Below are 25,375 nucleotides of genomic sequence, written 5' to 3'. Positions count from 1 at the left end.
ATGTGGTGCTGAGGATCAAACCCAGTGCCTCATGCATGATAGACGAGCACTCTACCTCTGAGCCACAACCTCAGGCCTCAAAATATTTTTTTCCATTGAAAAAAACACATGTTCTCTTTCTTCCTTCAACAACATTTATTGAATACTTGTTGTGTACTAAACCCTATTCCAGGCACTTCATTATTTCTTTGCTTGAATTCTTTCCTCACCCCTGCCCTACCTCATAAACTTAGTCTCTATTTTTTTCTTTAAGATTCAAACTATCTTCTCTTATGAAAAAGTTTTGTGAAACTTTCTTCAGTTTTATTATGTAGACTTAACTTGATAAACTTGTATTATAATATGTCAAGACCATGCTTTACACATTGCTGGTACTAGGCAATGGGCCCTTCAAGCACAAGGAAATTAAAATTTATTTTTGTAATCAGAGCAGTGATTAGGAAAGTAGGATTCAACTTGTTGGCTCTAAAGTCCCTATCTTCTCTAATAGAAAATCATATACTCTAAATGAGGGGATAAACAGGAAAAAAATGACATTATAAGGGAAAACACAGGTTGCCAGGGAGCATAGTGACTATCAGGTGAGGTTCTTGGGTTTGAAGTTCACACTGGACAGCAGTATTCCTAAATATAGACTGTGCCATGTCCTGCAAGCTTTTAAAGTAGCAAGTATCTATTGGTATTTTGAAGTAGCAAATATCTATTACAGGTTTTGTTTAATTACACAACAAAAATACCAACATAAAAGACTTATTGAACATTTTATATTATCAGAATCTTATAGATGCTAATTTCTGAAGCAGTTGATGAAAAAATGAAAGTCAGTCTATATAACTTGCTCAATGACAAACACATTCAGAATTTGATCCCAGGTCAATCTGATTCCTAAGATCATGTTCTTTCTATGCAGCATTTTATGGCATGGTGCCTCATCATCATTGAGGACATTCCTGATTCAGTCAATTATTTGTCAAGGAAAAACTAAATAGTCTTCTTCTTCAAATACCTGTGATTGGCATTGTTGGTTAACTCATTTCCTTGGCAAAACCTCAGTGGCCAACATGACCTGATCTTTGGCAGTGATCAGCTGCTGATGGAAACACTCCTGGAATCTATTTCCTGTATTTTTCTTCCAGCCTGATTTCATGCTTTAAGAGCTCAATCTTCCACTTTTTTCCTCTTGCCAATATAAGGCCAATAGTCATTTAAACAGTTATAACACATTGGTAACTTTGGATAATGAGCTTGATTTGTTGTATGAGCTTTAGTTTGAGCTTGAAAAAGCTGTTGAAGCAAAACAAATATAGCCTGTAAGGTGATTAAGAAATATTAAGCTGTTAATGATAAGGAAGATGGGTCTGATGACCTTAGCTTCCCATATCAAAATGTTACAATATTCCTAAAGTTCACATGATAAGTAGAAAGAGGTGCTTATTTATAGTCTACAATAAATCTGCAGATCTTGATGCAATGGAAAGAGTAGAGAAGGTGTCAAAGGGGAAATCACATAGTAGTACTACAAAGAAGATTTAGAATGAAGAAAAAGACTCTGAAAGACTTGTAAAAAGAAGAAAAATAAGAATTTGAAGAATCTCATTTTCCTTTAAGTACACAGGATCTTGGTTACTCCCAATAGCCACTATCAGAGACATGTAACAGTGTGGAGGCTCAGGAAATAAAACTTACAGGGCAGCATAATAAAGATGATTGTTTTCCCACTTGAGTAAGTGGAAAGTTTTGATGTTACTTATCCTAATTTCCCCTAATCAGTACTAATAAACTTCTGGATCTCATTGTAATTTGATAACATTTAAAATATTTTGAATGCCAATATTGGTAGCCTAAGAATTATATATTCATTACACAAACAATCGACAAGTGTAAGTTAGTTGTAAACACATGCCAAAATTGCATTTTGTATAAGAACATAAATAAAAGATTGGCTCTAAATAAACAGTAAAGGCCATTTTTGTGTAAGCTAAAATATTATGTTAGGATAGACTCAGTACTGTAATAAAGAAGCCCCAAATCTTGTGACATTTTACACTGCTTAATTTCTCAATCAAATTAGAGTTCATTGAGATTCAATGAGGTGTATGTGAATGTGTGTATGTATATGGGAAGTCCATTATATGCAGTCATTCAGGGATCCAGGATTCATCTATCTAGTGGATTTAGAATCTTCTAGTGCTTTACAGTTCTCTTTGGAAGGCCTGTCAGCCAGCAGAAAGGGAATACCAGAGAATGCAGAATGATGGAGAGGCTTTTGATATCAGGCATATAGAAGATCCCCCATTGTTTCCCTGCACATTTCATGACTCCAGAAAAAACTACAAGGAAGCTGGTAAATGCTGGTTAGATGTGTGTCCATATTGAAGAGAAGGAACAGACATAATGGTGAAACCTACCATTTCCTACAAGAAAATAGGTAATGAATCCTTATCTCAATGACAAAGTAATTGCAGGATATTTAGGAATGAATGCAAAGCCTTAGCATTCTAAAGAATATTATCATACAAGAATTTACATTCAGATCAGGTCTCCTTGTCAGCAGCTGGAAAAGCTGTATGCTTTTCCCATGAATACTCTCAATGCCTACCTTTTTTTTTCCTAACTCTTCTTTTGCTATTTTCTTTTGAACATGTTTTGGTTCCTTTCAATATTTCCAACAGATGCAAAACTTCCTTTGAGGATGAACTTGGTAAAAATGACAAGAGAAGAGAGCCATGTCTGGTGAATGAAGAAGATAATCTGCCTGAGTTATAATACATTGGGTTAGATATGACAAACAATAAGGCTTGTTTCTTCAAGGGACTACCCAATTCAATTCCCAAACAAACATTATAAGAACATTTAAGCAATGATGTCATGGTTGAAATAAATTTGATTGTATTTATTGACGGAGGTGCCTTATAGATTGGGAGGAAGAATGGTTACAATTTAGAGCTATGAATCTTCCAGTTATTGAAGACATGAAGGAGAAAAGGAGTTGAACAGAAAAGACAGAGAGGTAGGTAGAATTGTAATTAAGTGGAACTTCCTCCTCCTCATTGCAATGCCTGGCTGGGTCCTCTCTTCTCAATTTTCTTACTCTTGCTTTTTCTAGCTACCCCCCCCAAGAAAAAAAGACTTTCAGTCCATCTGACCTCAAATAGCCTCACCTTTAGGTGAGGATCTCAATAATTCATCCAATTTTATAAGTTCAGTTTTATAAAAGCATTCCTTCTTAGGAGAAAATTTAATTAAATACCTAACACTTTCCTTTAAAAAACCGTAGAGCAGACAATTTGCCAGGTTACATGATTTGATAATTTGTAAGGCTGAAACATTCCATGATCCATAACTAAAACCTCCTAATACTGAACATTTTTAAGGATCTAATGGAATAATCAATGTGAAAATGATTTTTTAAAAGTTGACCAAAAAGGTAAAAAGCTCTACAATGTAAGATGCTTTTAAAACAACCAAAAAAGGTTTTTAACATGAGGGGCTGTCAAGCTGGGAAGATGAGAACTTTCCCTAAGTGTTTGAGGGAATGTGTGTTTGTGGAGGGCAGTCTGACAATGCATGCCAAAATGTACATAACTTTTGACCCACCAATAATTTCACTTTAAGAATTTATCCAAGAAAATAATTGAACAAGTGTGTGAAAATTTGATGAAAATGCACCATAGCTTTTTTAAAAATATTTTTTAGTTGTATATGGACAAAATATCTTTATTTTATTTATTTATTTTTATGCAGTGCTGAACAGGACTGAGTTCCAAACCTGATATCCATATGTACAACCTTCTGTGCCTCTGACTCTTCAACTGTAAAATGAAGACAACATAAGACACTGGAGATAATATAAGGCTTTGGACTTAAAGGGGGTATACTGTAGATTAATTAAAATAACCCATATGAAATGCTTAATGAATTGACTAGCAATTAAGATGCTTTTTCTAAATGTTAGCTATTACTTATTGTTATCATCATAAATTATTGTTTTTTCAAATGAGATCAAGAAAATATCACAAAGGCTAAGACCTCTATATTAGACAGTCTGCCAAAGCAGGACCAACAGAAGATCCTAAGAAGGAAAAACAGCAAGTTTCTGGGCAGGCAGATGTTTCAGAGGAATGGATGCTAAGATATCACATATCAGAGATACCCACCGAAGCATAAAAAAAAATGAGAGGACAATCAGAAGAACTCTAGCAAGTAACAAAATAGGGAACAATCTTTGATTTATACAATACCCTGTAATTTTGTTATTCTTATGTCCACTTTATAGAGGAGAAAATGAATGCAGAATGCATAAATAACTTGTTTGGAATAAGGGGGCAGTGTGTGTGTGTGTGTGTGTGTGTGTGTGTCCCCTAGGCTAAGTCTTGCAGAGAATCTGTGTTCTATTTCCAGGCCTTGTTACTCTTCTAGTATCTCTGGAACAGTTACCATTCACTGGTAGAGTAGATAAGACAAGATCCCTTTAGTAAATATGAAGTACTAGGTGGTGATAGTACAGCCCAAGTACCAGATCCAGATACCAAAATTAGATAGCTGAGCCTATAGATTTAGGGTTTCACTTATGTCATGAAATGGCCAAGGCCTAGATTAGGTGATAGTCTATGTAAATGATCCCAGCTATGGGGACCAGAGAGATGTGGCAGGAAGAAGCAGAAGGAGCCAGACCTATTGTCCAGATTTCTTCTAAAATGTATGACACATTTTTTATAAAATGATGAAACTTTTTCTCTTGTGCAACTCTACTATAATAATACTTGTATCCACCTCAAAAAACAACTTCTACATTTTTCATTTCAGGAAAATATAAATAGTATGCACATCCCAAAGAGTGTGAGTCCAGTCAAAAGGTTATAATAGACATTGTATCTGGGAGGAAGACTCTACTACCAGCATTCTGTCTAGTGCTTTCTCATTTCTATTAGACACTTTGATTTCCAGGCGTTTTCAAGTATATCAATCCTCTCCGTCCAACATGCCCAGTGGCCAATAGGGGGCGGACACTCTCTTCTTCCAGACCTCCATCAGAAATACATTCTATTTCCTTTTCTTTGGAGACTGTTTTTTTTCCCAGTTTGGAAGACTCCCTCCTGCCCCAAGCACCCCTTTTAAGTGCTTAATTTTAGAAGTATTTACTACAACCAAGAGAAGGGCCACACAAAATATCCAAACATCTTTTTCTATTTAATTCTTCCCTCTCTTCCCTTTCAACTAATTCATTCATGCATCATGCATTCCTAAATTCCACTCCTTCCAATGAGGTGACAGTCTAACTGGGTTCAAGGTTACTTAAAGAACTACTGATAAAAAAAATCATAAATGCTATAAGCAGAAGTAGTTAAAAAATATTGTCAAACAGAGAAGAGAATGAACTCCAGGAGGCTTCCTAAAGAAAGAGGCATTAAGCCACTTTCTATGCATGGCTCTAATTGTTAGATGTACATGCCATTCAGGGTCCATATAATCCTTCCCAGTCCACTTTCTCATATGACATCCTATTGTCGTTATATTGGGCTCACTCAACTTCTTTCTGTACCGCTAATCTGGCTTCTGAAGATGAGGGAAACATTTTGTGTTTGAGCCTCAGCTTCTGGTCTCTGCAGAATCCCAGTGAAGAAAAGAGCTTAACTGAGCTTCTCATTCACATATTGTTTCAAATAAGCTGCCAGGCCATTGCAGATTTCTCATTTGCTGCTAGGAAACTTCAAGAAATCTTTTCTCTATTGCTTCTATAACTATGAATTCTATGGAAAAAAAAGAACCATGTGTAACTTGATTCTTTTGCACTGATATATCCATCTTAGTCTTAAGACTCTCTTTAGTCCTTGCTAAGCTTGACTAGAATTCCTTTGAGGGGCTGGGGATGTGGCTCAAGCGGTAGCGCGCTCGCCTAGCATGCGTGCGGCCCGGGTTCAATCCTCAGCAGCACCACATACCAACAAAGATGTTGTGTCCGCCGAGAACTAAGAATAAATAAATGTTAAAATTCTCTCTCTCTCTGTCCCCCTCTCTCTCTCACTCTCTCTTTAAAAAAAAAAAGAAAAAAAAAAAAAAGAAAAAAAATAGAATTCCTTTGAGAAGTCAGCCTTTCTCATATTGTGTCTATTTACCTTACAGGTGGTTCTGTCTCTGAAGGCCCATTATGGACAGATATCGACCTCCATGTTGTCCCTTGCCTGTGCTCAATCTGTAGCTGTCTCAATTCTTAATACATTGATTTAAAAAGATGAAAATCATAAACAACAAAAAAGCAAAACTTTGGCAATAATCATTACCACCCTTTTTAAAATGATAGTGGCTCTCTCATATTTGCCTTTTTTTCCATCATCTGACCTTGGCTTCTCCTGTTGAGTCCTACATGATTTTTGCTACATTTTAATAATGTCTTTATACTTGCATTTAGACAGAAATACAGATAACCTCCTCTCCAAGAGTGAAAGCAGCCTTTTAACACAGTACAATGATGACAGTTTGTTGGCAAATCCCATAGAGAAGTACAGGTGCCTTGTTGGGTTACAAGAAACAACTTAATATTTAACGGAGTTGCTAGTAGAAAACATGGCATGTTTTAAATGATTTTACCACTTAATACCTATTATGGGACCCTAGGGTATGAGGGTCTTTGAAGATCTTCTAACCTGAACCCTATACCATTGCAGGAATTGTCTCTACAATATCCCTGGAAACTAATTCTCCTCCACAGCCCTTTAAACTCTCCTGGAAGATGGGGTACTTCCTTCCCCTTTTCAATGTTGAACAAATTCCCTGTGACTCCCTAATAATCAGTGATAAGCGACTATAGACTAGAGATTAGTGAGTCCTTTCCTCTCTTCAGAATAAAGGAATGTGATTGAAGACATGCTTATAGTTTTCTGATGGCAGAAATGGGGGAATATTCCACTGGTAACTTTGGTTTTTTGGTTGAGGATTAATGTGGTTAAACCAAAATATTAATCATAAGTATAAATTTGTTCCACAAACAGAATATTTCAATGGTATCTTTGTTTCCTTTCTCTTTACACTGCTCCTATTAACTTTTGGATCATTAGTCAGGATTTTCAGAATCCACTTGTCCGCCAGATTTCTGCTGCCAGACCATCTTGAGTTAGAGGGTCATCATCCACGCCCACTTCATACTTACCACAAGATCAGACTCCCCATCCCCATACTAATCCAAGTCATTTTCTATCAGTTCATTAATTTTATTTACCCTAGTACACATCTTCCTGTAAATGGTGGGTAACTTCCAGAATGATCATTGGTTCTCATCCCATCAATTATAGACACATCACTGCAAGAATCTTTTCCACCAGCCGCAGAAGAGAAACAATCTCCACACCATGCACTTTGCATAATTTCAGTAGCTTCTTCACCTGGTTCATCACAAAGACCATTCTATCACACATCTTCTTTATTAATACACACACGGTACATTTTTTAAAAAAGAAAAGAAAAAGAACCCATCACTTTTGTCTGTAAGCTTGGGAAACAAAAAAGGCAATGTCAGATGTCAGATGACATTGATGATGCATGCGACTATGGGTCTCGCCCCAGGTCAGGACTTGTAATAATCCAGTATTCGGTCCTACTACAGGGACAAGGATTCAGCTGTTATTTTCCAGTCACCCCGCCCATAATACAGCACCTTGGCACAGACAGCAGGGCAACAAAACATGAAGTGGAGAGTTAAAATTAAACTTAAATTATAGTCATCCCCAACAGTCCTCCCAACCCTGGCGGAATATTTACCTACACCATTTACAGCAGTTAATTAATTCACCAGCAGCTTAGATGGAGACGTCTGGAGCTTCCCGAGAGACTCCATTACATAATCTTTACAAAGTCTATTCCCAGCTCGAGTGGAAGATGGATTCTTGTCCAGTTTGCGAAGCTTCCATGCATTTGCTTCCCTTTCCTGGGGTTCGGAGATTACAGCAATCGCGCTGGCCAGGAGATTCTGGGGTCTCCGAACTCAAAACTGCCTGGCACTGGTGTAGCATTCTGGCCCCGGGTGCTCCTAGGCTAGCTGTGGTGACCACTGTGCTGGCGGGCGCTCTGAACGAGGTGATTCTCCCATTTCTCTGGGTGCGCCCCGAACCAAGGCAAGCCAAGAAGCAGCGCTGAGCAGTAGCGCGGCCGCAGGGCAGGCTCCATGCATCCGGCTGCTGGAGGAAGAGGAGAAGGGGGGGAAAGATGAGGAGGAGGCATGCGAGGAAGGAAGGGCCTGGCCGCCCAGGTGGGAGGAGGAGGAGGGGGAGGGGGCCAGCTAGGCCGAGAGGGGTGGGGGGGCAGTCAATGAGCGGCGCGCTGCTGGGGGGGGGGGGCGCGCGAGGTCTGGGGGATGAGGTAGGATGGGGGATGGCGCAGCCTGAGCAGCGGAGGCTCCAGCCATAAACAAGCACCTGGAGGAGCCCTGCAGGAGTGAGGCGAGCTGGGCGCACAGAGTAGACCCGTGGACCTTCTGCAGCTCCACCGCGCCCACTCCGCGGCTCAGGAGGCGGGACAGGCCCCGAGGCTGCGCAGCCGCCGGAAGTTTGGGTTGAACCAGAGCGGCTGGGAGGAGGAGGAGGGGAAGCCACCGCTGCAGCTGGCACCGACGCTAGTGGGCTCTGGGTCGGCGCGGCCCGCAAGAGGGGCGGAGGACTTGCCCGGGGGCCGTGATGGGGGCGGCGAAGACCACGGGCTGCACGTGCGGCGGCGGCGGCGGCGCGTGTGCCCGGCGCAGGGGAGGGCGCCCGCCCGGCTCCTGGCCGGCTGGGAGAAGGAGGCGGAGGCAGGAGGATATACTTGGTGGCGGGGGGCAGGGGGCTGGCCAGCTGCGGGCACCTCCAGGTCTCGCTGCTGGGGCTGCTGCTGCTGCTGGCGCGCTCCAGCACCTGGGCGCTGGTCTGCCTGCCCTGCAAAGAGTCTAAGTGCGAGGAGTCCAGGAGCTGCCTGGGGAGCATTGTGCAGGGCATCTGCAGCTGCTGCTACATGTGTGCTCAGCGGAGGAAGGAGAGCTGTGGCGGCGCCTTTGGGCTCCATGGTGCCTGCAACTGGGGGCTTCGCTGTGTCATCCGCTCCCGCTCAATGGCGACTCCATCCCTGAGTATGTCTGCAAAGGTATGGCTGCAAGCTGCGGGACCCCTCCCACCTGCCCCGCGCTGCCTCCTTGGCGCTGGCTGAGCCAACAAAGTTTGGCTGAGACTTTCACAAGGAGAGAGGGCTCCGCGGGAGGATTGGCAGCCGCTGCCCCCAGGAGGATGCCCCCCATGTCCCTGGTTCCCGCTCCCTTCCCCTCCGGGCGCTTAGCCAGCTGTGGGTGAGGTTGGATTTCGTGGGTAGAGATCGGACAAGGGCTGGATTGTATCTCCGCCCAACACAGACCCACAATTGTGGCGGGTGGGCTTAAACTGGGTGACCTGCCCTTGCCCGGAGGTGGAGGTGCCGCGGCCAAGCCACCTGGGAGTCCGCCCCTGCTGCCCTCCCTGCATAGCGCAGTGTGGCACCTAGTGCTGCACACTGTCGTGTAGCCCTTTTCCTTTGGCGGAGGAGTCCCTTTTTCAGCACACACATTCCCTATGTGACTCTTATGATTTTTTCCTTGTGTTCTTCCTTCACCTCCTTCCTCCTCCGCATATAAATCAGTTTCAGCTTGGAAATATGTCAGCCCAAGAGAAGTTGCCTACTGTGGGTACTCATTTATTTGCCTATTGAAAATGGTCAAAGGCTTTCAATCCTGGAAAGAAAGGGGTGGAAGGTGGGGGTTGCACCTGGGAGTGAAAAGTTGTTGTGTACTATTAGAGGTTGCTTTTTAAGATCCAATATCCTCGTGTGGTGTTGCCGGTGCCTTCATTTTGTTTGTTTGACAGTGAGGATTGTGTTGTAGGCTTCTCCACCGAGCATTGTGCAGCGCAGTGTCCAGACTGATGGCGGGAGACAGAGATTAGATTAGTGGAATCTCCCTTGTTGGGGAACCACTGTGTCAGCCTTAGTCCTTGTCTGCCTGCCTCTACCTCGGGGTGCTGGCAAGGTTTGTGGTCTAGAGAAGCAGTAAGTTCATTTTATTTGGCAAATGGGCAGGGCTGGAGGAGTGCTAGTTAAAAGTGGGATACCTGCTCTGGCTGATGTTGGGCAATGATGCTGTTCAAGGGATCCTGGTGAGTGAACCGAGTGCAGCAGCCTCATTTGTGGGGGAGCAGTAAGGAGGGAAAGACGCCCTCTTCCCTACTACTCACAGCCAGCACCCACTAGACAGGGGGGTTTATTCTCAAGCATCCTTATGTGTGTGTTTATTGTGTTAGGATACTGAAAAGGAGTGGCAACCTTAAGGGTAAAAATGGATCTACTGAAAGGCTATCATGCTGTTGATTATTTTTTTTAAATACACACGTATTTTTTTTTTAACCTGTAGTTTTTAGGGTTTGGATAGTTCTGGAAAATCGGGGCTTGAAAGCTGGTGGGCAGTAATGAATGAAGGGAACTCCTCTCAGAGGGAAGGGTGGTGCTCTTACTGTGCCCTTAGGACCTTGGTTAGAAGACCTCATTTGCCTGAAACGCAAGCCTCTCACCTGGCATGACGTTTCATTTTATAACATGGTTTTCTTTCTCAGTTCAAGAAAAGTGTCTGTTAGATTAACTTGTACAATTTTTTGCCTTTGACTTTGGGAATTCTGAATGACTTAGACTAAAAGATGCATCTTTGAACCCTGCCACTTGAAGTACATAACTTGATCCAGCCTCCCCCACAAACCTGCAAACAAGCAATATGAAACAAGCTACAATGCAGTGGAAACTGCTGTGCTCTGAGGACTTTGGAGGCTCCAAATATTGTAACCTTTGTTTATTCATTCTTTATATATTTATGGTGAAAGAAATGCTCAGAAAATATTTACAGTAACCAAGTGTTTTGGCAGCAACATCCCATGTTGCAGCATGGAGTTATTTTGGCAGTGTACCGGTAAGCCTTTCATTCTTCTGAAATGATGTGATTCTTCATGGCTTCCTTTTTTTTTTTTTGGTAACACCAGTGCACTTGGGTTGTATCTCAGTTAGTGTTATTTGGAAGCACTTTTCATTTAACAGGCCTGTTTTCAGTCACCATAGCTGTGTGCTCAGGCACTTTTTAAAAATTCTTTTAATAATTCTAAAAGCAGCAATCAATTTGCATTCTAAATCAATGAAACTAAGGTAAGGACATTGTTTCCTGCCCTGATCTAATCATTGGATGTAGACAGGCATTTTCATATGTATGTTTAAAATTCCAAAGATTTTCATATTGCTATAGTGTTTACAGAAAGCATAAAATACAAGAGTAACCTTTTCTGCTAGGAATTGGAGAGGTATTTACATGTCACTGATTTCTTGAATATACAGATGTTTTTTCCTGATTTGTTTGTGTTACTCAGCAAGAAATTTCTCAATGGCCAGTGTTCCCTCAGTTTCCATTTTTATTCAGAAATTCATGTATGTGGATTATCATAACTAATATTAAGAATTGACGTTTTATTCATGTTAAAGTCTCTCATGCTGCAATTTTTGCACTAAAATGACCCCTACTGGTTGTATCTGTTAATGAAAACTCTTTTGAAAACGTAAAGTTTTCATGCAGAAACATACTACATGGTACAGAAGTGTTAGGACTAACTTACCTGGTTTTGATGGCATGATTAAACATACTACATGGTACAGAAGTGTTAGGACTAACTTACCTGGTTTTGATGGCATGATTTAAATACAAGTTACATTGCTGTTTGCCAACTTGCAATAATTTTTGCATTACTCCCATACTGGTATTGGGGCCAGGGATCATGCTTTTAACTGCAGTTCACAAAATGAGTTAGATAAATCATGGACTAAAATGCACACTGAGTGACCAACTATTCGGTGCACATATTCAACCTGTGACTCAGTGCCTTATGTTTTTAAGGCAGCTGACCCATTGTGAGCTCTCAATAAAAGTACATGGAATAAATGAATGAAGAGTCCCCTCCATAAAAAATACACCTATAGAAAAATACAGTTTTCTGAAAGACTAAATAATGTGATGAGTTATGTGCTATGAATCACGCAAGATGTTCATAGATTTTCTTCACAGCATATTTTAGAATGTTATTAAGTAAATCTCGATTTAATAATTATAATTCTTCTTGACCAAGTTCATTTGAAAAATTGAGAATGGATCCAGGCATCCAAAGTTTTCTCTCACTCTCTGTCTAAAAAGTGCTCTCTAGTCCCTGAGGGCTTGAAGTTCCCTTTCCTGTTTTCATTCATTGGCAAGTCTTCCTGCTGCCCCTTGCAAAATCCTAAACTGACTGTTTGCTTGGCTGGGTTACTCACTTCCAGGGAGATCACCTAGAATCTAGAGAAACAATTTGAGGTTTTGAATCCCCAAGTAAGAAGTCTGGATAGGAGACCTCTTTGGGACATCAGAGCTTTGAAAACCTAAGGAAGTGAGGTTTTCTAGAAGTTATGTTTTGATTGAAGAGTGAAAATTATATTTGAACTAAGGGGATGAGGACCATATATTTTTTTTTCTGTGTGGGTTAGTACATTATGCTTTTCTAAGGGGTGGGGCAAGGTGAAGAAGTGTGGCCACCCTTTTGACTCTTGGTAATAAAAGTGCACATGATGACTCGAGTTTGATAATTTGTGAGGACAGAGTGTTTACCAACTAAGTGAATACTGTTGAGTTACTTTGCTCTGAGGACTGCTGTAGGGTGATTTTTTATTTCCCATATTTTTCAAAACCACTGTTATTTAAATACTGTCTCTTTCAGAGTACAGCACCCTCCCCACCCCGCACCCCCCACACACACACACCCCACAGGTATATTAGCCTTTACTCCTACCTGTTTTTCATGGGTCAGTGAAGAGAACTGTACTTAGAGAACTAAGACCAGAAGTAGAAGGTAGAGTTTCCTTCCTTATATCTAGAAGACAGTCAGTGGGGATGTTGGCTACTTGGAAGAAAATGTCGTGATCTGAGGTGACTGTGATCTGAGGTGAAGCCCAGACTATAGGAGGCCAGTGAATGCACCAAAGCATTTGGTTTGCACGAGTCACATGGAAGCTGCTTTCATTGATTTATAGTAGGTTTTGGAGTTAAGAGCTCATGAATTTTAATTTTTACCAATTAAATAAGGAAGAAGAGGGGCAAAGTTTAATACTTCTAGATTTAGAAAAAATTTAAAAACCCAGCAGCAGTCCAGACTTTGTTTTTGAGTAATAGCCTTCATTTTCTGACTCAAAAGTTTTGGGTAGTGTGTACTCTTGGATGCCAGAGAAAAAAGCAGGCTGAGGGTGTATAAAGTTATATTAACAGGGTATGGGAAGAGAAACCAGTACACATAAACAAGGAAATCATTAGTTCCTTCCAAAGGTAAATATTGACAAAACATCCAGTGACCCACTATTCAGTGCACGTATACAAATGACAGGACTCTTTGACCTTTGCTTTGTTAGGCTTGTAGTGTTGCTGAGGAGTCCTGTCACTAGAAACACTTGGCAAAGGACAGGTGAATTACATAGTATCACAAGGACAAAAATTGCAAGTTTTGAGATGTTTGTAACTCATGTTTACAGTCACCAGGAAATCTACACCCAGTGGATTGGTACTACAGTAGTGAGCAGTCAGGCTAATTTGTAAAGAAAGCTGTCTGAAGATTCTAATGGGCATTATATGCATTTATAAGAGAGTTAAGTGATTTGGTGCCATAGATTTCTATGATTTTTTGGCTTGTTTATTAAGGACTAATTGTCCATATGAACAAGTGAACAGCTTGGCAATACAGGGTACAGGCATTATGAAGTTGGAGGATTTGATTAAAAGACATACATGGCCTTAAAAAGATAATGAATAGGTAGACTAAATAATGATGAATGGGAGATGGGAAAAAATACTTAGTTCATCTTAACACAACTATATCATCCTTTGAAGAATAATCCAAAACACATTCCAGACATTAATTGAGAAATTCCTGAAAAATGTGGGTGTGTTTAACATCACTGGGCAATGGTACTAGCAGGAGAGATGACAGAGCAGCTATATTGTGTGAATACAATGGGGTAGGAGGTGGTGAAATGAGTGGAAGGTAAATATGTTCAGTGAGGCAGGTGCCTATAACACTGTGTTCCGTATGGCACATTTTGTATCTGAATTTTGGAGCCACCCCAGTAAAGCTCATTTAATTATTTGAGGAAGACATGGTAGACTAGACAAGCATGCACAAAGAACACTAAGAGCCTGCTTTCTTAGCGGTCTAATTCCCCAAAGCTGCATTTTCAAAGATCTGACTTGCTTTTGCATAGAAATCAATCACGCATTCATTGATTTCTCTAATCTGTACAAGGCCTTCTGCTGGGGCAGTGGGGCAGCTGGGGAGTCTGGGAACTGCTCAGACATATTCTTGACTCCTTACATTCTTTTAATCAAGAAAAACAAAGAAGCAAAGACCAAAAAGTCAACATAATAATGTTTTAAGTTCAAGCCAAGTAGAAGTGGTTCTGGTTCTGCAAGTCTGTATGCAGTTAATTGGCAAATGTGATCCATGGTTGAAATTTGTCCTCAGCACCAAAGGATCTCAGGTGATCACTTGAGACACTGGTTGCAAAGTGAGAAAGGGGAGCTGCAGTTTGAGCCTTTTTTTGGTGGGAAAGGGGATCCTGCCCATCCTCCTTAGAGCTTGTGGAATGCATATCAGAGGGTTTCCCACATTGGAGAACAGGCTACATTCTTAGCACTTTACTAGCTGTGATTCACAGTGGCGGGTTTCTTTTTGAGGGTGCTTTTCTCTTTGTTCTAGCTTGTTGTAGTAGGCGTTGGAATGTGGGTGGTGGACTGGGAGGTGCCCCTGGCTTAGCACCTCTCACCTTCTCACCTTTTCTCTCTTTGCTGCTTTCCCTGGCCAGTTAGCCTGGTCCCTCATGGAAAACTGCACTTAGACTAAGACCTCAGTGTGGACAGAGGAGTGCTTGAATATGACTATTTAAGAATGCCCTCAGAGTAAAAACTGAAATAAGTGTTCATTTGGGGCACAAGTTAAAAAAAAAGCCTTATTTTTGTTTGTTTGTTGCAAAATGAGCAGATGTCAGTTCCTTACCTCCCTCCTCCAGCCCCACTAGGTTCCCCACGTGAAATACCTATACTTTAGTAGAAGAGTGTAATGGTTAGGAACTTGGTTTCTGAGCTGAAATCTGTATTCTTTATTCTGTGTCTCAGTTTTCTCATCTGTATAGTGGAGGAAATAACAGATTTGATTTAAGAACTCAGTGAATGCCCAGAAGTACTAGAAGAAATGGCATATGAAAAACGCTAACAGTACGGCTACTAACTAGTGTAAGTGAAACAAGAAGACAGTCTCATTCCCTTGTTCCTCCTAATCTTCATCTTCCTGAGTCACTGATTGTCAGTAATTAAGGAGTTTGGGCTTTTACAAAAAGAGTGCCTCGTTACTGACTTCAGGCCCCCTCACCCCCAACATATACACAACTGTATCCCAATACCACAAGTGCATGGAGTTAAACTTTATTAAGGCCTCTGAAGCTATTTGATGCCTCTCTTCTTAATGCATAGTTATGTCCTATCTACAAAAATCATATATTTGGGATTTTTTTTGCATATGTCATAGGAATTATAAATGTAACCATTTATCTGTAGGCTAGTATTTAATTTGGGGAGGAGGGGTAACCTAAACTCACTACAATCAGAAATGTATATTTTCCTTCACAGTATATTCTAGAAGAAGATTTTGCTGCTTAACTTCTAGATGTTTATACTGGTGGTCCCCCCAGGATTGACCTGACTTGAGCCAAGGAAACTGCTTGTCCAGGCATAGCTCTATCCTACCAGGGCCCCAGTGTCCTGCTGATGTACTTGGTGCAAACTAGACAAAACCAGAGGTTTTACCAATCCAGTCCTTTTTAGTTTAATCATTTATTCTCTTTCTAGCTCAGCTAGTCTCTCTGCCACATTATACCCACAAATTGTCTCTCTGTCATGGATCTGGTCACTGTGCTATAAACTAGTGATGCCACTTTTGTAAAACTATGCTTTCAAATTTTAAGATGCACAGAGTCACCTTGGGGTCTATTAAAAATGCAGGTTCTTAGGGCTGGAGTTTTGGCTCAATGGTAGAGTGCTTGCCTGGCATGTGTGAGGCCCTAGGTCTGATCTTCAGCGCCACATATAAATAAATAAATAAAAGATCCATTAACATCTAAAAAAATAAAAAAAACCCCACAGGTTCTCAGACTGGAGGTATAGCTCAATGGTAGAATGTATGCCTCACATGCCCAAAACCTAGGTTGGATCTCCAGCACTCAAAACCAAAACAAACAAACAAGAAGCAGGTTCTGATTCTCTAGGCCTAGGGTAGAGCCTGTGATTCTGCAGGTCTAACAAACTCCCAGGTGTTACAGTGTTCCTGGTCTCAGGACCACACTTTGCATAATAAAATGCCATGTGTGTAAAGCTTTTGTAGAACATAGACTATGGTATTTAATAAGACCTGATGAATGTCACTTGCTATTATAATAATTCTTTTCCAGCCAAAATAAATAAGATAAAGGCCCTACTTTCACAGAGGTCATGGCCTGATGGTAGACAGGGAAAACTGAGAGAATTCAATGCAGTCCAGGACACTAAGCCCTGAGATAGGAAAGTGCTGAGCATGTCAGAGGCAACTAGGAGGGGCCCTAACTCTGACTGACAGGGAAGTTGTATTGCAGGATGCAGCAGCAAGCAAGACCTGGGGGTCTCCTTTCTTTCCTCCTTTTTCCCATTTCTCTTGTGCAGGGTGTTTTACAAAAAGAAAAATAGTCCTTTTAGCTAGAAAAACCTTTGCACAAATCTCACCTCTGTGTTAGTTTTTAACTCTTGAGACCAAACTTGCTTAGTATTTCTGGACTACAGTTTTCTCATCTATGAAAATGGTCACTAATGGCTTTCCTATCAAGTAATTGTGTAGTGAGATTAGAGATAATACATCTTGTGTGTGAATACATAAATGTATATTTTTTTAAGATTATATATTTAGTTGCTACTAGAGTTATTGGTTGCAAATAGACTTAAAAATAACATTCTAATTTCCATCCTTTATTAAAGTAATCTGTATGAAAAATAGAGGGAAAATGTGATGCCAATACAACATAAAGTGTTTTCTATCGATTTCTATTTTGTGTATTTCAGGTGTGAGTATACAGTTTCTTTGTTCCCCAAGACCTGAGGAACCTGTGGAGCATGTTACTGCATGTCTACAGGCCTTGCACACCTTGCTGTATTCTCCTTGTGCCCAGATTCATATTGCAGAAGATCAAGTATAGTGTATTTCTAAAATGAAGGGATCCATGTTACAGAAGATCTGGTACAGTGTATTTCTAAAATGAATAACTATTTATATACTTTGTTTTAATTATATTTATATTAATATGTTATCAGATAGTAAATATATATTGTACTAATTAATAACAGTAGTATACATTACAATAGTGAAAGACAATATATAATAAATATTCAATATTTCTCTGTATTTAATCTTGGATGATCAGGCAGCAGTAGACTATAGATATCATTATAACTTCTTTACTTTGTTCATCATCAATCACATAAAACTAAAACTTCAAGGAATAACTTCAGAGTTAGTAAATGATTGAAGTAGTAAAAGGCTAAAGTAACTTACAAGGCCATTAAGTAAAATTTTTTTAAAAAATGATTTTTAGTTGTAAGTGGATTTTTTTTATTTATTTATGTGTGGTGCTGAGGAATGAACCCAGGGCCTCACACATGCCAGGCAAGCATTGTACCACTAAACCACAACTCCAGCCCCAAATTATGCCACTTTTGAATGTTAGATAAATTTTTCTCTCTCATTTAATGAAATCTGGGAGGTGGCCAATAGCTCATTCACAATTTAAAGAACCACCTTTTCTAATTTCAGTATGTAACATCTAGGGAACTTTATTCATATTACAGAACCAAGCTGCCACTAGATTTGTTATTTCTTATAACTAGAAATTCTATATCTTTATAATAAAGTTCATCTCTTGACATCACCACTACCACATGGTGTCACTTGGGTAATTTTCCATAAAACACAAAAAGATAAAATACCAACCTGATACCAATTTTTGATGTCAAAATTAGTTTTGCATTTTATTCTACCTAAAACTAAAACATAACATATGCTGTGTGAGTATAGGATTCAGTCACTGATAAACTCTTGTTTGAACCCCAACCCTGTGGCCTCAAGCTGTGCTACAACTTGAACTACAAGTTACTACAATAAATATTAGGATAATTTTCAGATAGTTAAACCTTTAAGATTTGATCTATGAAAGAAAAGTGACTACTATATTTAAATTCAAGCATTTGGGTTTTAATATAGTATATTACACAGCTAGCTATTTTTTGGATTTAATGATATTTTATTCAAGTATTGCTATACAGTGGGAAAATGGACTTTTAAAAAAGTTGGGTCCTGTAATTTCAACATTGTCAGAGTGCACTGATTCATGTTGTATTTATTCACCTAGCTGATGTCACTATGTTTCTGTTCTGCCTCAGACCCAGTTTGCAACTATAGATAATCAAACGTAATGTTACAGCCTCTACATTAAGGGATAACTATCATGTAATATGTACTTTGTTCATGCATATAAGGTGTAATGAGAATAGGAACTATCCTGAGAAGGATATCTTCTCAAGAAAGACAATGGTTGAATCAAATCTTACAGAGGAATTATATTTATTTATTTATTAGTTGTTCTTTTTAGACATACATGACATATTGTACATACATGGAATATTACTTATTCTAATTAGGATATCATTCTTGTGGTTGTACATGATGTAGATTTATACTGGTCATGTATTCATTTAGAACCTAGGAAAGTTATGTCCAATTTATAACTTTCACTGTCTTTCCTATTCCCATCTCCACTCATTTTCCCTTTATTTCCTTTTGTCTAAGCCAATGAACTTCTGTTCTTCCTCTCCCTACCCTCTCTTATAGTGGGTTACCATCCACATATCAGGAAGAACATTTGGCCTTTAGGTCTTTGGGACTGGCTTATTTCACTTAGCATGATATTCTCCAGTTCCATCCATTTACCAGCAAATGAAATAATTTCATTCTTCTTTGTGGCTGAATAATATTCCATTGTGTATATACCACATTGAATTTTCTTTATCCATTCAGTTACAGAGGAATTATTGAAGCCAAAGAAAAAGATTGGGTTTTCCTCTAAGAATAAAGTAGCAAATATAAAAACTAAGGAAGCATGAGAAAACAGGAGAAGTTCAGGGACACGGTAGTCATTTAGTATGGTTTCTGTGAATGCAAAATGTAGAGGTAATTAGATGAGGCTGGACAACAGGGTAAAAACCAAATCATGAAGATTTCTTTATAGCATATAAGAGAATTTTGACTTTATCCTAAAATTGATGGGAAGTAATTAGCAATATTTAAATAAAGGAATGACATGATTGATTATTTTGTTTCAGAAGGAACATGCTATCAATCTTGTAGAAGGTTGTTTGTGAGACAAGAAGGGAGGCAGGGAGACCAATTAAGTGACTCTTTATAATTTCAGAGAAATAATGTACTAGTCTAGGAAAACTGATTAAAGGAGGAAAAAAAGAGGACCAAGATTGAAGCCTTGAGGATAAATAGCATTTAAGGATTAAGAGGAAGGAAATAAATCAGCATTGGAGACCACTAGAGTGGTAAGAGAAAAACCGAAACAGAAATAGTTTATCAAATATAAGAGAGAAATTTCAAGAAAGGCAGATGAGGCCAGGAGTGGTGGCTAATGCCTATAATCTTAGTGACTCTGAAGCCTGAGGTAGGAGGATCACAAGTTCAAAGCCAGCCTCAGAAATTAAGTGAGGCCCTACACATCTTAGTAAGACCCTGGCTCAAATGAAAACAAAACAAAACAAAACAAAACAAAAAGGAGGCTGGGGATGTGGTTCCGTGGTTAAGCACCCCTGGGTTCAATCCCTAGTACCAAAAAAATTCAGATTATAACATCTAAAGAAACAGTACATAAATGAGGAAAGAAAAGGGTCCAGAAGAGGTTATTGGAGACCTTCTTCAGAGGATTTTCTTGGGTTGGTAAAATCCAGATTGTAGAAGATCAGGGGGGTGAATGAAAAAGTAAATGAAGTGGAAACATCTAGGCTGGGAAAGGAAGGAGCAAGACAGAGGAGGCATGTGGGTAGATAAAAGGGTCTAAGAGACTTTGGGAGCTTTAGATAAGAAAAAATTGAACATTTTTCTTATATTGAGGAGAATAGTCTAACTAGACAGGGAGGTTGAAGACATATGAGATATGATTGAAATCTTTGAAGAATCCCTGGAAGTCAACTAGGATGGGAACGGTGGGATCACATGAAGAAAGATGAATCAACTTGGGAAAGAAGCTGGGCATTAGATAAAGTGGAAACATTAAGGGAAGAGGTAAAGGTACTTTATTTGTGATTGAGCTTTCTCTGACTTTGAAATTTGAGGCAGACTCATTGGGCAGACTACCTGTGAAAGCTGAAAGTTTGTAATCCTTGCTGAGGTGAATAGAGGAGGGACTCGCCAAAAATCCCTGTTGTCTGTGGCATACAACTCTCAGGTACTCAGCTTAGATTTGGTTTAAGGGCACTAAACTCTAACAATATTGTTTAATTCAAGTATTTTTAACTGTGGGAGAATAATTCAACTTAAATATTTAAGACATCTGTTGATTAAATATCTGTTAGAATGAAATGTGACCATTTCCCAAGATTGTTAATATTCTTATTTGTTACACAGCCTTCTATGTTAATATTAATTGCAAAATATTTTGTTTTCATATGTATGTTTTCTCAGCTTTTAATAATATACGTTTATCCTTTAAAATTAAAATTAATTCAACTTATTTGATTCAATTTATAATAGCTGATTGGTGTTGAGTTGCTGAGTGTTTTGCATCATCTCCTTTTGACCTGGAACCCACCATCCATCAAGCTGTTGGTTACTGGAGTTGTACAACAGATAGTAAGAGCTGCTCAGGATTATTTGCAGGAAAAAAGAAATACTCTAAGTAAGCACTTTAAATCACACTAACTTAAAGGAAACCTTATTTGCATTCTAATTTTTAAAGTAGTAAGGCCAGGAGGTTTATGATTTAAAAAATGATAATACATTTAGAAAATTTGAAACTGATTTTGTTTTCATTAGGACCAAATGAAATTGCTGATAGCTGATCATTTTCCCCTCCAAAAATGTCAACTTCACATAGTTTAACCTAGCATATGTGTTATCTTTATTAGGAAATAAATACCTAATATTTTTCAAGTAAAAAATAACTATCCATTAGTTTAGAGAAGTTAATACACAAAATTCTAGTAAGGCATAGAATTATACGAAGAAAGACATTTGGCATTATTTAGGCATTTACTTGTAAATCCTTTTGAAGGAATTTCTTAAAGGTATTTATTGTGATATTTTATATGCCATTTTCAATTTTCTGCTGAAAATTTCACCAAAATTATTTTTTATCTAAGATGAATATCAAATGGAAAAAGAGTCCTGTCCAGTATTAGGAGAAGGAGTTTACAGTTGTGGCCTCATTCCTGGAAAATCTCTTATGTTTGCAACTATGGAACTATTGATGTTCATTTTAGTTCAGCATATGCCACATCTGAGTACCAAGATGTCAGACTCTTCAAGTCACATAGCCACAAAAACCCGGCTGTCAGAAGAAAGTGCTCCTCTGGTGGCAGCCACAGTCACCATTCTCTCTGATTTACCGTCCCTTTGTTCACCTGCTGGTACAGTATTGATCAGTATTTCGAAATGCATTATAAGCAGTAGTGAAAGTGATCTTGCCTTGAATTTTAAACACTTATAATTTATTTTTCTCTTAAATCTCAAGTGTGAAATGAGAGGTCAGTCTTTTAAAAAGATTTATGTACTTTTAAGATCCTATAAAGATTAAAGATTCAAAAAATGAAAAGACCTAAGCTGTCTTTTCAGATATGTTTCAAACAAGACAGAACTGCAGACTGGGAAGATAGTAAGGTAGAATTACAAAGCTTATTATTTTCTAATCTGGTTGACATTCATGAGCAACATTGAAAAGCTAAAGAATTTCAGAGGAGAATGACAGCCATCTCTAAGGAGTATCTAAAGAAATCATGACTAGTAAATATAATAGATGTTGAAGAACTGTTGTATGGAAGCAAACTTTCCTTGTTTTGCTGGAAAGTAAAAATAATTATTAGTAAACATACTGGTAAATTTCAGTATAACCAAGGGACAATTTTTTGATTCTTACAGTTACCCTATATGTGTAAAAAGAATGACTTTCTCTCCTTGGAGTTTTGTAGGAAGCTACCTATAAGAATAGTGAAGGGATTCTTTTGTTAAGTGTATGGTTGATTTTTTTTTTTATTTGCAGTTGGACACAATATTTTATTTATTTTTATGTGGCACTGAGGATGAAACCCAGCACCTTGAACATGCTCAACCACTGAGCCACAACCCCAGGCTCCCCCAACCCCACCACCATGGTTGAATTTTTATCCACAAATTCTGGGATTCTATAATTTCTTCTTTGCTTACCTCAGTAGTCTTCTCATTTTCCTGGCTTGATTAGGCTGCCTTTAGTACACTGAAGTTTAATTATATATTTTAGAATTACTAATAAGATTCACCAGGTAACTTAGATGCTTCTCAAATTATATGGTAGTATTCTCCTTCTGTTTTTCTATCTTCTTTTTCATTTTAATTATGAAGGGCATGGACTACTAAATAGGTGAAATATTAGCAGTAATAAAATGGCTGGGTTGGAAAAAGAAAATATCAGTTCTCTCTTCTCTAAACTAAATGGCAATTTCTTATGTTCTTTTTCAAACATTGAATTATAGTAAAAGTAATGTAGCAAATTTTATATAAAAACAAAGAAAATAAATAATATGAAACCATAGTCAGCCAGGCATGGTGGCATGCACTCTAGTCCCAGTTACTCCAAAGGCTGAGGCAGAAGGATCACTTTAGCCTAGGGATTTGGGGACAGCCAGAGAAACAAAGTGAGACCCTGTCTAAAGGAAGAGGGGAGAAAAAAGACAAACATAATTAATTGTATAAAAAAAAAATAAGGAATGGAAACGTTTACAGTGGTATTAAGTAATTATGAGGTAATCTGATTTGTTTTTATTTTAGGATGTTTGACAATCCTGTCCACAATTCTGTTCTTAATTGCAAGAATATTAAAAGACACAGCAATAAAGTCTGCAGACAATCAGGTTCCTCTACCAGTCAGTGCAGCTCTTCAAGGGATTAAAAGTATCGTGACACTTTCAATGGCCAAAACTGAGAAAACTCAAAAACAGTGGACAGCTCTAATTCATAGCACTCTTGCATGTATCCTGGAATATTCACAACCAGGTAACCTGTCAGAGTTTTTTAAAACTTTTGATCTGTTCAGATATCTATCTGTTCCCTAATTAATTAATTATTTAAGTACTCTAATTGGAAAATTGTTGTATAACATTGAATTAACTCAGAGAGGTGCATTAGTCACATTTTTTGGATTTGAAGTTTCAATAACTCTGTCTGAATTATTAACTTTAAATATCTTTGTCTTAGAACTTTCATACATACTGGAAAGTTTAAAAAAAATATATGATATATACCCAGAATTGACATGTGTTAGTATAATTGATATAAAATTGGAAAGAAGTTCAAGTATCTGTCACTACTACAGTGTACCCTAAATGGAACTGTAAACTTGGTATTGATATATTTTATTCCAGAAATTTCCCTACTATACATTATATTTTCTATGTTAATATGTATCAATTATTTTAACAAATATACTTAGTATATATATATATATATATATATATATGCATTATATAGAAAGTGAGATGAGTAACCATGAATGATATATATTTTTGTACTATTTAATTTACATAAGTAATGTTATAATATCCCATTCTACTTTTTTTCCCTCTGTAATTAATTTTTGGTTCTAATGATGTAGATAAATAAAACCTTCGTTCATTCTTAACTCCTATGTAGCTTTACATCACATTTATTTGTTCAATTATTCATTCCTGTCAATGGATATTTTTGCTGTTTTTAGTTTCTCCCAATTAAAAAAGTTGCTTTAGCAAAGATAGATTGCTTTTGCATGTGTGCTGTTAGAAATTTTCTAGGGTATATATCTATAAGTGGAATTGATGGCATATATTAACTTCCATTTTATCAGACATCTCCAAATTGTTCTCCAAAGTAGCCAAGTGAATTTCACTCACATCAGCAGCATAAGATGATCTTTGTTTCCCCATATCCTGACCAATACTTGGTATTATTTGGTTTCCAAATTTTGTTATATGATAGCAAATATGCCCTATCATGTTGTTTTAATTGTTACTTCTCATTTTCCTAATGAATATAAGTATTTTTCATGTTTGTGTTTCATTTGGAGGGAAATCCTTAGTCATGTTTTTGTCCATTTTCTTCTGTGTTTGGCTTTTTCTCCCAAGTTTTTCTTTTTTGGCTATAAAGAAAATGTAGAAGAACTAAAAAAAAAAGAATAATAAGAAAAGATTTGTCCTGTTGCCTGATACAAAAATTCCACATAATTTAAAAATGTTTAGTAGCCCAGGAATCAGTGGATGGGAAAGTAGAACAGAAGAGATTTCTATAGAAGACACATGTATTTTAAGCAAATAAACAATAAATATCATTTATTCATGATTCTTCAAATGGGTGTACCAATTAACTGTTTGAGAAATAAATTCTCATTATCCCTTCATCTTATATCATGATTTAAAATAAACATGAGATAAATTTAAATGGTAATATAAAATGTTTAAAATAAGAAAACAAAGAAAATACAGATGAGCTGTTTTTGGCAGAATGGCAAAAGACTAACTATAAGTCAGTGAGAGATACTGCAGAGGAAATATACATATACATAGACTGATATATTGGCCTATGTAGGCATCAAAGCATCTTACATTGAAAAGTACCTGAAAAACTAATAATAATATCTATGTCACTGTTTATTCTATTAACAAATAAAGAGGTCTTATAAGAGAATTAATAACCAATAGAAGAAAGAACAAAGGAAAGAAGGCACATTAGGTAAAAGTGGTGGTGCACGCCTGTAATCCCAATGACTAGAGAGGCTAACACAGGATTGCCAGTTTGAGATCAGCTTCAATGACTTAGTGAGGCCCCGAGCAGCTTAGTGAGACCCTGTCTCAGATTTTAAAATAAAAAGGACTGGGGATGTGGCTCAGTGATAAAGTAGGTTAAATTCCCAATACCAATTAAAAAAAGAAAAAAGAAAGAAAAAATGCATACTTGGGGCTATATGTAGCTCAGTGGTAGAACACTTGATTAGC

The 25,375-nt window shown here is 38.2% G+C and overlaps 1 protein-coding gene and 1 pseudogene across 2 annotated transcripts in view; both read left to right on the top strand.

Annotated features, from left to right (window-relative positions):
* The first annotated feature begins 7,513 nt into the window (after positions 1–7,513).
* On the top strand, positions 7,514–21,024 carry LOC144372513 (cysteine-rich motor neuron 1 protein pseudogene; annotated as a pseudogene). Its single transcript, XR_013432514.1, has 4 exons — positions 7,514–7,560; positions 8,682–9,108; positions 17,174–17,348; positions 20,913–21,024. The product of XR_013432514.1 is annotated as a cysteine-rich motor neuron 1 protein pseudogene (transcript).
* LOC144372512 (HEAT repeat-containing protein 5B-like) overlaps positions 20,376–25,375 on the top strand; it is a 29,550-nt gene continuing 24,550 nt past the window's right edge. Inside the window, exons 1-3 of the mRNA XM_078035855.1 lie at positions 20,376–20,444; positions 20,913–21,057; positions 23,181–23,405. Coding sequence (XP_077891981.1) covers positions 20,376–20,444; positions 20,913–21,057; positions 23,181–23,405 — 439 coding nt within the window. The remainder of the gene's footprint in view (positions 20,445–20,912; positions 21,058–23,180; positions 23,406–25,375) is intronic.

The sequence above is a fragment of the Ictidomys tridecemlineatus genome, unplaced genomic scaffold (assembly GCF_052094955.1).
Source record: "Ictidomys tridecemlineatus isolate mIctTri1 unplaced genomic scaffold, mIctTri1.hap1 Scaffold_112, whole genome shotgun sequence".
Taxonomy (NCBI): domain Eukaryota; kingdom Metazoa; phylum Chordata; class Mammalia; order Rodentia; family Sciuridae; genus Ictidomys; species Ictidomys tridecemlineatus.
The sequence above is the reverse complement of the archived record's forward strand: the minus strand, read 5'-3'. Positions and strand labels throughout refer to the sequence as shown.